Source organism: Thalassophryne amazonica, chromosome 16 (assembly GCF_902500255.1).
Source record: "Thalassophryne amazonica chromosome 16, fThaAma1.1, whole genome shotgun sequence".
Classification (NCBI taxonomy): Eukaryota; Metazoa; Chordata; class Actinopteri; order Batrachoidiformes; family Batrachoididae; genus Thalassophryne; species Thalassophryne amazonica.
The window spans coordinates 34,801,326-34,813,482 of record NC_047118.1 but is presented as its reverse complement, the minus strand read 5'-3'; the positions used below and the strand labels follow the sequence as shown (position 1 = coordinate 34,813,482).

At 48.9% G+C, this 12,157-nt stretch overlaps 1 protein-coding gene across 1 annotated transcript in view; it reads left to right on the top strand.

The window, feature by feature from the left end:
- ldlra (low density lipoprotein receptor a) overlaps positions 1 to 12,157 on the top strand; it is a 37,512-nt gene continuing 25,355 nt past the window's right edge. Inside the window, exons 1-2 of the mRNA XM_034189887.1 lie at positions 1 to 145; positions 5,246 to 5,371. Of these exons, the coding sequence (XP_034045778.1) occupies positions 58 to 145; positions 5,246 to 5,371 (214 nt within the window). The 5' untranslated portion in view covers positions 1 to 57. The remainder of the gene's footprint in view (positions 146 to 5,245; positions 5,372 to 12,157) is intronic.

The window sequence follows — 12,157 nt, the reverse complement described above, 5'->3', positions numbered from 1 at the left end:
TTTTTTTCCCTCCTCCTCCTCCTCCTCTGGCAGCGCTATATTCAATAAAAGGTGCAAATGTCTTTTCCAGTGACGGTGACTTTGATTCCATCATGCTGCGCATCTTTACTCTTCCTAATCTGCGCCCTCCTTCCCACATGTACCGGTGAGTTTTCTCAAAATGATCTGGCATGTTCACAGAGAAAAGTGTGCGTTGCGTCTGTTGTCTGTGAGAAATGTGCCTCCATATGTCTCATGTTGTCCAGCTGGTCCGGACGCTTTTCTGACAGGACTGGACACAAGGTGAGGGGGGAGGGTCCACTTAGAATGTGGGGCAAAAGTTTTTCACATTCTGCTTTTTTCTTTTAGGCATTACTTATTTAAAAGTATTTCACATTAACTGAAGTTAATATTTGCCATAACTACGTTAATTCATATATACACTGTAAAACTCAATGAGTTAGCTGAACTCAAACCATTTGAGGAAACTGATTGCCTTTAAACCATTTGAGTTTGCCAACTTAAATAAAATAATTTTCAAAAAAACTGTTAAAGTTTTGGTAACTTAACAATTTGTAGTAAACTTATGTAAATCTAGTTTATGTTTTTCAATTAAAAAAGTGACATAAATTTTTGACAAAAAAAATTTTGCATTACATTTTTTGATGCATTCTTTGGTTTATTTGTTGACTCAGGTGAGTCACCTGCGTTGTTATGACACCGCCCATTCACTCCCCTTGGGACGTGAACTCACAATCTCCGGCACGGATGTCGGACTCTCTAACCAGAAGCCTAAAAACCTCTGGCCTTGTGACCAGAGAATTCTTTTGAGCTGTTGGGAGTGAGGTTTACTAACTACATCTGCACAGCAACACCTGCTGGCGTCTGTTACATCAACTCAATTAAAATGAGTGAATGGAATGCACTGGAAATACAGCACCAACACTTAAATGCCCCAAAACTTTAAATGCGCTTAAAGGAACTGAGTTGTTATGACAACAGTTCATTTTTGAGTTAGTTTAATTATTGGAAATGAGTGACTATAACTTTTTCAAAGTTTGAGTTACTTTTACTTAATTATTGTATTAAAATGGAGTGTTCGGTTTAACAGTATATATATATATATATATATATATATATATTCTTAACAGCCTGGTTTGGTGCTTTTCCATTAATGCAGGAATGAGTCACATTTGCATTTCCGTCACAGTTGGAATTCTCTTGACAGAATTTTTTCTGAACTGTCTCTTGCTCCCACACAACTGAATATCCAGCCCATTTGCAGCAGCCACTTTTCCCTCACTGTTTGTGTTTGTGGAGGAGCAGGTTGCTTGCGAAATCGGGGTTTGGTTACAAATATGTAGACCTTGGTTTGAGTTGGGTCACCCCTCTGTGTGCTTGGACAAGACACTTCACCTGCATTTTTTTCTGTCCATCCAGCTGTAAAGGGGTACCAGTCTTGATTGGTGAAATAACCCAATTCTAGATATAAGCTTTTGCACCAGTGGACCGTAGGCTTTATATAGCGCTTACTTACTTACTTACGTCTTCTGTCTTCACCTGAAAAGCCCCTCATTATGGAAATTAATGGAATTCCTCCAGTTCTTTGCTAAAAACTGATTGCCACAGATTTGTCTTGAGGCTAAATTCCTTGTTACCGTAAGACCAGTAGGACTGTTACAGGTTGGTTTTGGGACGTGGTGCAATATGTTGGAACTGTGTGTTGACACTGTGAAACTATTTTGTACCCATAAATGAATGCCAGCTCCAATGTAATGTTTGGAAAGATGCCACTTACTGAGGACACAAGAAGCACAAATGAATGAAAACATTAATCTCCATCATTCTATATTCCCCCCTGTTGAAACATCACATAAGAGTGTCTTAAACTCTCTATATGGATTAATTACTAGAGTGTTTATCACTCTACTGTCACTGTCTGATCACATGGGCAGCACATTCATTATTTCCCAACACTGATTTGGACTCAACAACAAAGTCATCCAGTTCAGTTTGCCTTTTGGAGTTTGAACTTTTTCAGTAAATATCATCTGTGAACTTGGGGGCAGCATTTTGTCTCTTAAACGTAATGTGGTGTCGATCTATAAAGTGATCATAGTTATTATGTAGTAATCACAATTTTCTTTTCTCACGTTCAGGGAGAAAAATGTTTTTACTTTCTCTGATTCTCTAAATTCTAAACTACTCAAGCCCCAGGCCCGTGAAGGAACAGAGTAATCCATGCTGGATCTGCACTTCTGCTTTGAGTGTTGTTTGAATATTTTTGTGCTTGTGGTTGTTATTTTATGTTAACTTGAATGATTTAATTAATATGCAATCAAAAGATATATGTAAAAATAAATCAGAATTTTCAAGTTCCAATAACTTATTAGTTTTGAGTATAAGCTTCATAAAATTGAAGCAATTGCCTCAATTTTTTTTTTTTTTTTTTTTTTTTTTAGTTCTAATCAATTATTTGGGTTTGCAGTAAATGAGAAACCCAGAGAAACCTCTCGTGTTTTTTCATAAAACACTACATATCTCTTCGTATGGTATAATTTGTATTTCCAGCTTGGTGGCTTTATGATTCAGTTAAAAAATTGTTGTAGTCTGGCCCCTGTCTGAATCCTTATGTTGTCATTGTGTTCAGTTCTGTGTCCATGTCTATTAGTCGTGTGGTTTCCCTGTTTTTGCACTCGTTTGCATCCTTGAGTTCCACTTTAGTTTTCTGCCCTTTTTTCTTTTGTTTTTGTATTTAGTTTTTGTACTCCTTTTACTTTGAGATGTTTTTGATTCTACTTACCCCCCCCCCGGGCTCATTTCAGGTTTGTGTCACTTTGTGTTTGTCAGTTTCTTTGTGTGTGTTTGTAGGCGTGTCTTGTTACCCAGTGTCGCGGACCGAGTGGTCCCCCCTAAAAATCGGTGCGCCCTGCCTTCACTGCGCATGCATCATTAGCTGCAGTTCACTGATTATCACCTCGTTTCTGCTTCAGACTGCACTCCAGTCATCATCTATCTCAGCGACAGATATCTGAAGCTTTTCTACAACAATCATTTCCACATAAATTCAGCATTATTCCATCATAAAAGACGGAGGAAGTGATCAGAGCGCCACAGCTACACAAGCTGCTAGCTGTTGCGTTCACTGCGCCTCTGTCACTTCAACGCATCACGATTATTGCATTGTTTTTGCTTAAAACGGCCTAGTTTCTGCTTAAATCTGACTTTAGAATGATTTAAGAGGTTTTACCTTGTGATCTGATGGTTAATAATCCCATTAATCCATTTGATCGCTTTGGGTGAAGAGAGCCCATCTCAGAAGAGCTGCTGTGCACCGAAATGACGCATGCGCAGTGAAGGCAGGGCGGACCAGTTTTTAGGGGGGACCGTTCAGTCTGTGACACCGGTCTCCCCTACACCTGTGCACTTTGCACCTGTAAAGGTGCACTAACACCAGCATGACTTTGATTCACGCACTTGCACGCCTGTCATCCTGACGATCCCACCCGCTGTGATCCCAGGTGGATGCCGTGCTTTGTTCCACTGACTGCCACGTGCTCTGCGCTGGACGCTGCGTATATAAAATAATTATTTTGTGGCGGATTATTCATTCTCTCTGCAAGTTGGCTGCTGAAAATGGCTCTAATCTCTTCCTGAATCACAGATGACCGCTCCACCTGGAGCTGTTTGCGCATGTGTGTGTGCGCACCTTGAGCTGGAGAAAGCATGTTGAGCTGTCTAAAACGGTAATTATTTGTCATGTTGACATTGTCATGGCTTGGTAAAACAGTTGCATGTTCTTTCCTTCTTGTCTGCAGCTGTTAAAATATGTTTATGGTACATTTAACATCTTGTTATAATCCTTCAGACGAGCTGCGCTCTGTTGGGATCCGCTGATGCAACCACTCGCTCTGTTGACTTCTTCTTTACTACACTTGATGAGCTGCATGTCGTGTTGGCGATTAGATTGCACCATGTAGCACAACATTTATGCGTGAAGGATTTTTTGAACACTTCAAAATTCTCTTTGCGCAATTGCACGTGGCGGCGCCCCTCTCATATTCAGGCTGCACCCGTTAAAGACTTGTTTATTCTCCTGCACGACACAGGTCATGCAAGCGCATCAGTCAAAGACATGCTTGTGTCAGTGCACCTTAACTCATCTGGTCATTTGTGTCACGTTAAATACTGCACTGTTCAGCTTTGAGTTGCCAGATTATTCTTTGTCGCCTCCTGTTTGTAGCTGTTTGTAAATGTCATGCGTTTTGATTGTCTTTGACACCTCCGGTTTTGCTTTTGCTTTTTGCTTTTGTGTGACATTCTCTGTATTAATGGTACTGTATTTAACCTGGCTGTTAGTTGTCTTCCTCAGCCCGCACTTTTGGTTTGAGTTTCACATGGACTCCTGCTCCGTTTATTGGACTGGACTCTTGTGTTTTGGGTAATCAATTCAGTTTCAATTTATTTCATTTATGTAGCACCAAATCACAACAAAGCTGCCTCAAGGCGCTTCACACAAGTAAGGTCTAGCCTTGCCAGCCCCTAGAGCAAGCACACAGGTGACACTGGTAAGGAAAAACTCCCTCTGATGAATTGAGGAAGAAACCTCGAGCAGACTACACTCAAAGGGGTGACCCACTACTAAGGCCATTCTAGCAATTACAAGGTTTTGCAAAGTTTTACAAAACTGAAGAAACAGAAAATCGAAAATCAAACAATGTAATAATATAAAGCACATGGGCAATCCACACAGGCGTCAGCACCACAGGCAGGGGTCGTCCACGTAGTCAGTGGGCCTGTCCCCGCGATAGGGTCACTTGCAAATGCAGACTGTAGAATGCAGCACCCCCCTCAGGCCTTCCACCTCACAGTCTGTCTGGGACCTTCAGTTCGGATTTGTACGTCGTTTGTACGTGTGTGTACGTGTACGTGAGGTACGTCGGACAGTCACCTTTGTTCTTCATCTACATCCTTTGTGGTTACTGCCTGCATTTTTGAGTTCACCCTGTAACTGAATACCTACCAAAAATGAGTAAGAGGGAGCTATTGATTTTGATTCGTTGCTCGCACAGGTGCAGCGAATATGGATGTTTGCTTTGTGGTACTTGAACTGTTAATCAGCAGCAGTGTCCTGTTACAGAACGACTGTGTTATTCCCCTTTTTTGCCTTTTCATGTGTTTATACAAAGCCTTCTGCTGATAGATGATAACAAAAGCAAAGTTTTGGATTGCTGACATGCATGTTTATATCTTTGTCATACTGTAGATGCATTGACAACGTGTGGAACCACCCAGTTCCACTGCGGTAATGGGAACTGCATCCCGAGCAGATGGGTGTGTGACGGCATGGATGACTGCGGAGACAGCGCTGATGAACTTCCTGTTGCCTGCCGTGAGTACCATGCATTTTTAAACACAATAACTTGTTGTTGTATTGCAGATGGGCATAAAATTATCCCTCAGAAAGTTCACAAATTCACAAATAAGCAATGGGAATAATTGGAATTCTTGACTGTGGCTATTATAAAGTATTTTTAAAGTAACTATTTTAAAGTCAGCAGGTGAAGTTTCTGTGAAGGCTCTCAGTTGTCCAGGTGGTTTCCATAGTAGAGAATCTTGAATCTTCGACTAGACTGGGTTGCTTGATGCAAGGACATTTCGCTTCAAATCGCAGAAGCTTCTTGCTCTGGTCGTCTGACTTCTGTCTTGACTCTTGTAGAGGAGAACAAACAGAAGCCACAAAAGCTGGAGTTTTAAACCTAACTGGCCCCTCCTACTGAGAGGCAGACTGCTATTGGCTAGTGACTAAACAGTAGCTTTAATTAGCACCCTCCTAATGACAGGGTAGCTGTCCCTCCTAATGATGGGACTGACGCCTCATCTGATGGCTCTCCTGATGAGTCTCCTGATGACGTGAATGACACATTACCATGAACAAAGGACTGAACTGCTTTGACCTGAGTACCCCATTGTAAACAGGGGACAAAACGTGTCTCAGACCCCCTCCCCAGTTAAGGCTGGGTTTCAACTGTTTCACATACAATGCCTCCTTCACTCCTCTTTCAAACCACTTCTTCTCTCTGGCTAAGATTTTAACTTCCTTGTCCTCAAATGTGTGGTTAGTGTCTTTAAGGTGGAGATGAACGGCAGACTGAGGTCCACTGGTGCCCTCTCTGCGGCGCTGGCATAGCCTTTTGTGTAACGCTGCTTAGTGTTGTGAAAGTGTAGTGACACGGACCCACAACAGGGGGCGCAAATGAACGGACAATGAAAGAGTCGAATATGAACACTTTACTGTTGTGAATGAGCACAACCACAACACAGAGGAATGTGAAATTTTGCAAACAGTCAATCACAAGGGTGACGTGTGGGCAGGCTCGAGGATAGAAGACGTCTGTCCTGAGATGAACCGGAACCACACGATTTCCTCCGCCACCGAACCCGGAGAATACTGGAGCCGCCAAGTCCCGAGTCCCCAGGTGGCCACCGTCTTCGAAGGTCGGATCTGGTACTGCTGGCAGGGAGCAGAGACAATAAGATATGGGTGTGTGCACACCCAATAACAACAACAAGGGAGAGACCACCTCAACACACACTCGTGCAGCTCCTGTCTCAGTACTTATCTGGTGGGGAAGTAAAGCGAAGCTGTCGCCGGTCACGCCAATCCCCAGATAGCACTCCGCAGGAAAACAGCTGCAAAAACGAGTTCTCTAGACAAAGTTACTATGACAAAAATCAAGGCTGAGACGTTACCTTAATGGTTCGACGATATCTCGGCAATGAGGTGGAGATGACGTCCGGGTTTTATGGAGTGAGATGATGAAGCATGGATGGGTGACAGCTGTCAAGAGATAATGAGTGACAGCCGTCACCCCCAGCTGTGTCCGTGGCGGCAGCGCCCTCTCATGCCTGAAGCCCGCGTTTCAGGCAGGGCGCCCTCTGGTGGTGGGCCAGCAGTACCTCCTCTTCTGGCGGCCCACACAACAGGACCCCCCCCTCAATGGACGCCTCCTGGTGCCCGACAGGGTTTATCGGGGTGTCGACGGTAGAAATCGGCAAGGAGGGCCGGATCCAGGATGAAGCTCCCCTTCACCCAGGAGCATTCTTCGGGTCCATACCCCTCCCAGTCCACCAGAAATTGGAACCCCCGGCCCATTCGACGGACGTCCAGGAGCCGGCGCACTGTCCAGGCCGGCTCCCCGTCAATGATCCGGGCAGGAGGCGGCGCCGGACCGGGAGCACAGAGGGGTGAGGTGTGGTGTGGTTTGATCCTGGAGATGTGGAATACCGGGTGGATCCGCAGTGAAGCTGGGAGTTGGAGCTTCACTGCGGCAGGGTTGAGGACCTTGAGAATTCTGAAGGGTCCGATGAACGTGTCCATCAGTTTCGGTGATTCCACCTGAAGCGGGATGTCCTTCGTCGATAGCCACACCTCCTGCCCGGGCTGGTATGCAGGGGCCGGGGACCGCCGGCGGTCTGCATGGGTCTTGGCCCTCGTCCGGGCCTTCAATAAGGCAGAACGGGCGGTGCGCCACACCCGACGGCACCTCCAAAGGTGGGCCCGGACCGAGGGCACACCGACCTCTCACTCAACCACGGGAAACAATGGGGGCTGGTACCCCAAACACACCTCAAACGGGGAGAGGCCGGTGGCAGAAGACACCTGGCTGTTATGTGCATACTCGATCCAGGCCAGCTGGTTGCTCCAGGCCGTCGGGTGCGCGGATGTCACACAGCGGAGGGTCTGTTCCAACTCCTGGTTGGCCCGTTCTGCCTGTTCATTCGTCTGTGGGTGGTACCCAGACGAGAGGCTCACGGTGGCCCCCAGTTCCCTGCAGAAACTCCTCCAGACTTGAGAGGAAAACTGGGGACCATGATCCGAGACAACGTCAGTAGGTATCCCATCAAGGAATCAAGGAAATTTTATTGTCATATGCACAGAACAGAAGAACTTTCCTGCACAATGAAATGTGGCTACTGCATTTAACCCATCCTATTTGCCAGTAGGAGCAGAGGTCGCCATTAGGCGCCCGGGGACCAGCTCCAGATGTACATCCCATGCAGACGGACGACATGGTGGACCAGGAGGTCCGCTGTCTCCTGGGCCGTAGGGAGTTTCGGGAGGGCCACGAAGTGGGCCGCCTTGGAGAATCGGTCCACTATCGTGAGGATGGTGGTGTTACCCTGGGACGGTGGGAGGCCCGTGACAAAATCCAGGCCGATGTGGGACCAGGGGCGATGAGGCACAGGAAGCGGTTGGAGCAGTCCTTGGGACTTCCTGTGGTCAGCCTTGCCCCTGGCGCAGGTGGTGCAGGCGTGGATGTACTCCCGGACGTCGGCCTCCATAGACGCCCACCAGAAGCACTGCCGGACAACTGCCACGGTCCTTCGCACTCCCGGATGACAGGAGAGCTTGGAACCGTGACAGAAGTCTAGGACCGCAGCCCTGGCCTCTGGTGGGACGTATAGCCTGTCCTTTGGTCCAGTTCCCGGGTCCAGGCTTCGTGCCAGGGCCTCCTGGATGGTCTTCTCCACGTCCCAGGTGAGGGTGGCCACGATAGTGGACTCGGGAAGGATGGGCTCTGGCGGATCCGACAGCGCAGTTTTGACCTCCTCTTCGTGTACCCGGGACAAGGCATCCGATCTCTGGTTCTTGGTCCCGGGACGATAGGTGATCCAGAAGTCAAAACGCCCGAAGAACAGTGACCAGCGGGCTTGCCTGGGGTTCAGCCGCTTGGCGGTCCTGATATACTCCAGGCTCCGATGGTCAGTGAAAACCGTGAACGGCACAGACGCTCCCTCCAACAGGTGTCTCCACTCCTCAAGAGCCTCTTTCACCGCAAGGAGTTCTCGGTTGCCGACGTCATAGTTCCGTTCAGCCGGGGTCAACCTGCGAGAAAAGTAGGCACACGGGTGAAGAACCTTATCGGTCTCTCCGCTCTGGGATAGCACGGCTCCTATCCCTGAGTCAGAGGCGTCCACTTCAACCACAAACTGGCGACTAGGGTCAGGCTGCACCAAAACTGGCGCAGTAGAGAACTGTCGTTTCAACTCCTTGAACGCGGCTTCGCACCGATCCGACCAGGTGAAGGGGACTTTTGGAGAGGTCAGGGCTGTCAGGGGGCTAACTACCTGACTGTAGCCCTTAATGAACCTCCTATAAAAATTAGCGAAGCCGAGGAACTGTTGCAGCTTTCTACGGCTTGTTGGTTGGGGCCAATCTCTCACCGCCGCAACCTTGGCCGGATCAGGGGCGACGGAGTTAGAGGAGATGATAAACCCCAGGAAGGACAAAAAAGTGCGGTGAAACTCGCACTTCTCGCCCTTCACAAACAGCCGGTTCTCCAACAACCGCTGCAGGACCTGACGGACATGCTTAACATGGGTCTCAGGATCCGGAGAAAAGATGAGAATATTGTCCAGATATACGAAGACGAATCGGTGCAGGAAGTCCCACAAGACGTCGTTAACCAAGGCTTGGAACGTCGCGGGGGCGTTGGTGAGGCCGAACGGCATGACCAGGTACTCAAAGTGACCTAACGGGGTGTTAAATGCCGTCTTCCACTCGTCTCCCTTCCGGATCCGAACCAGGTGATACGCATTCCTAAGATCCAGCTTAGTAAAGATTTTGGCTCCATGCAGGGGGGTGAACACGGAATCTAACAATGGCAATGGGTATCGGTTGCGAACCGTAATCTCGTTCAGCCCCCTGTAATCAATGCATGGACGGAGCCCGCCATCTTTCTTGCCCACAAAAAGAAACCTGCACCCATCGGGGAGGTGGAATTCTGGATCAGCCCGGCAGCTAATGAGTCCCGGATGTAGGTCTCCATTGATTCGCGCTCAGGTCGTGAGAGGTTGTACAGCCTACTGGACGGGAACTCAACGCCTGGAATCAGATCAATGGCACAATCGTACGGACGGTGCGGGGGAAGGGTGAGTGCCAGATCCTTGCTGAAGACGTCAGCAAGATCGTGGTACTCAACCGGCACCGCCGTCAGATTGGGAGGGACTTTGACCTCCTCCTTAGCATGTAAACCGGGAGGAACCGAGGATCCTAAACACACCCGATGGCAGGTTTCGCTCCACTGAACCACCACCCCAGACGGCCAATCAATCCGGGGATTGTGTTTCAACATCCACGGGAAGCCCAAAATCACGCGGGAGGTAGGAGTCACAAAAAACTCGATCTCCTCCCGATGATTTCCAGACACCACCAGAGTTACTGGTTGTGTCTTGTGTGTGATTAAAGGGAGAAGGGTGCCATCTAGTGCCCGCACCTGCAATGGCGAAGGGAGCTCCACCAGAGGGAGCCCTACCTCCCTTGCCCACCAGTGCTGGGGCTTGAAGGGCTAAATCCCCACTTAGGATTGTAACTGGGAGTCGTGTGGAAATATGTGTATGTCCCACGTGAATGTCTTGGCCCACCCTTAGCCCAGTTTCTAGGGGCGGGCGTTGGTGTTTACCCGCTTCGGGCAGTCTCTCTGCATGTGCTCATTTGAACCGCAGATAAAACACTCCCCGCGGGCCAGCCTCCGCTGTCTGATAGGTGGTCTAAATGTGGCCCTGCTCGTGTCCATAGCTTCGTCAGCAGGGGGAGCTGTAGCCACACGGAGCATTGAGGCTGTGGAGCGTGGGGAGGGCGGTACCTTTTCGAACCCGAAAGGGGAGGGACGGCGCGTGCCCGGCCACGTCCTTCGTCTCGCTCCCGACGGCGTTCCTCCAACCAATTGTCTAACTGTATAACGAGATCGATAAGCCCATCTAAATCCCGCGGTTCTTCCTTAGCTACCAGGTGCTCCTTCAGAACCGACGACAGTCCGTTTATGAAGGCGGCGCGGAGCGCAACGTTATTCCAGCCGGACCTCGCAGCCGTGATGCGGAAGTCGACTGCATATTCGGCTGCGCCCCGGCTCCCCTGTCGCATTGACAGCAGCACTGTTGAAGCAGTCTCTCCTCTGTTAGGGTGATCAAACACTGTTCTGAACTCCCTCACAAACCCAGTATAAGTGGTAAGGAGCTGTGAGTTTTGCTCCCAAAGCGCTGTAGCCCAAGCGCATGCCTCACCACGAAGCAAGTTGATTACATAAGTCACCTTACTGGCATCAGACGCGTACATCACGGGTCGTTGTGCAAAGACGAGCGAACACTGCATCAGAAAGTCCGCGCACGTCTCCACACAACCCCCGTACGGCTCTGGGGGACTTATGTATGCTTCAGGGGATGGTGGGGGGGTTCGTTGAACGACCAGTGGAACGTTTATATCCGGCACTGGGTCGGCAGGAGGAGGAGCCGCAGCAGCGCTCTGATCGCGCGCTTCCACCTGTGCGGTGAGAGCCTCCATCCTGCGATTAAGGATGATGTTTTGCTCGGTCATCAAATCCAGCCGAGCAGTAAAGGCGGTGAGGATTTGCTGCAACTCACCAATCACACCTCCTGCAGACGCCTGTGCACCCTGCTCTTCCATTGGCTGTCCAACAGATGGGTGACACCCCTCGGGATCCATGACGCTGGCCGAGATATCCTGTTGTGAAAGTGTAGTGACACGGACCCACAACAGGGGGCGCAAATGAACGGACAATGAAAGAGTCGAATATGAACAGTTTACTGTTGTGAATGAGCACAACCGCAACACAGAGGAATGTGAAATTTTGCAAACAGTCAATCACAAGGGTGACGTGTGGGCAGGCTCGAGGATAGAAGACATCTGTCCTGAGATGAACCGGAACCACACGATTTCCTCCGCCACCGAACCCGGAGAATACTGGAGGCGCCAAGTCCCGAGTCCCCAGGTGGCCACCGTCTTCGAAGGTCGGATCTGGTACTGCTGGCAGGGAGCAGAGACAATAAGATATGGGTGTGTGCACACCCAATAACAACAACAAGGGAGAGTCCACCTCCACCTCAACACACACTCGTGCAGCTCCTGTCTCAGTACTTATCTGGTGGGGAAGTAAAGCGAAGCTGTCGCCGGTCACGCCAATCCCCAGATAGCACTCCGCAGGAAAACGGCTGCAAAAACGAGTTCTCTAGACAAAGTTACTATGACAAAAATCAAGGCTGAGACGTTACCTTAACGGTTCGACGATATCTCGGCAATGAGGTGGAGATGACGTCCGGGTTTTATGGAGTGAGATGATGAAGCATGGATGGGTGACAGCTGTCAAGAGATAATGAG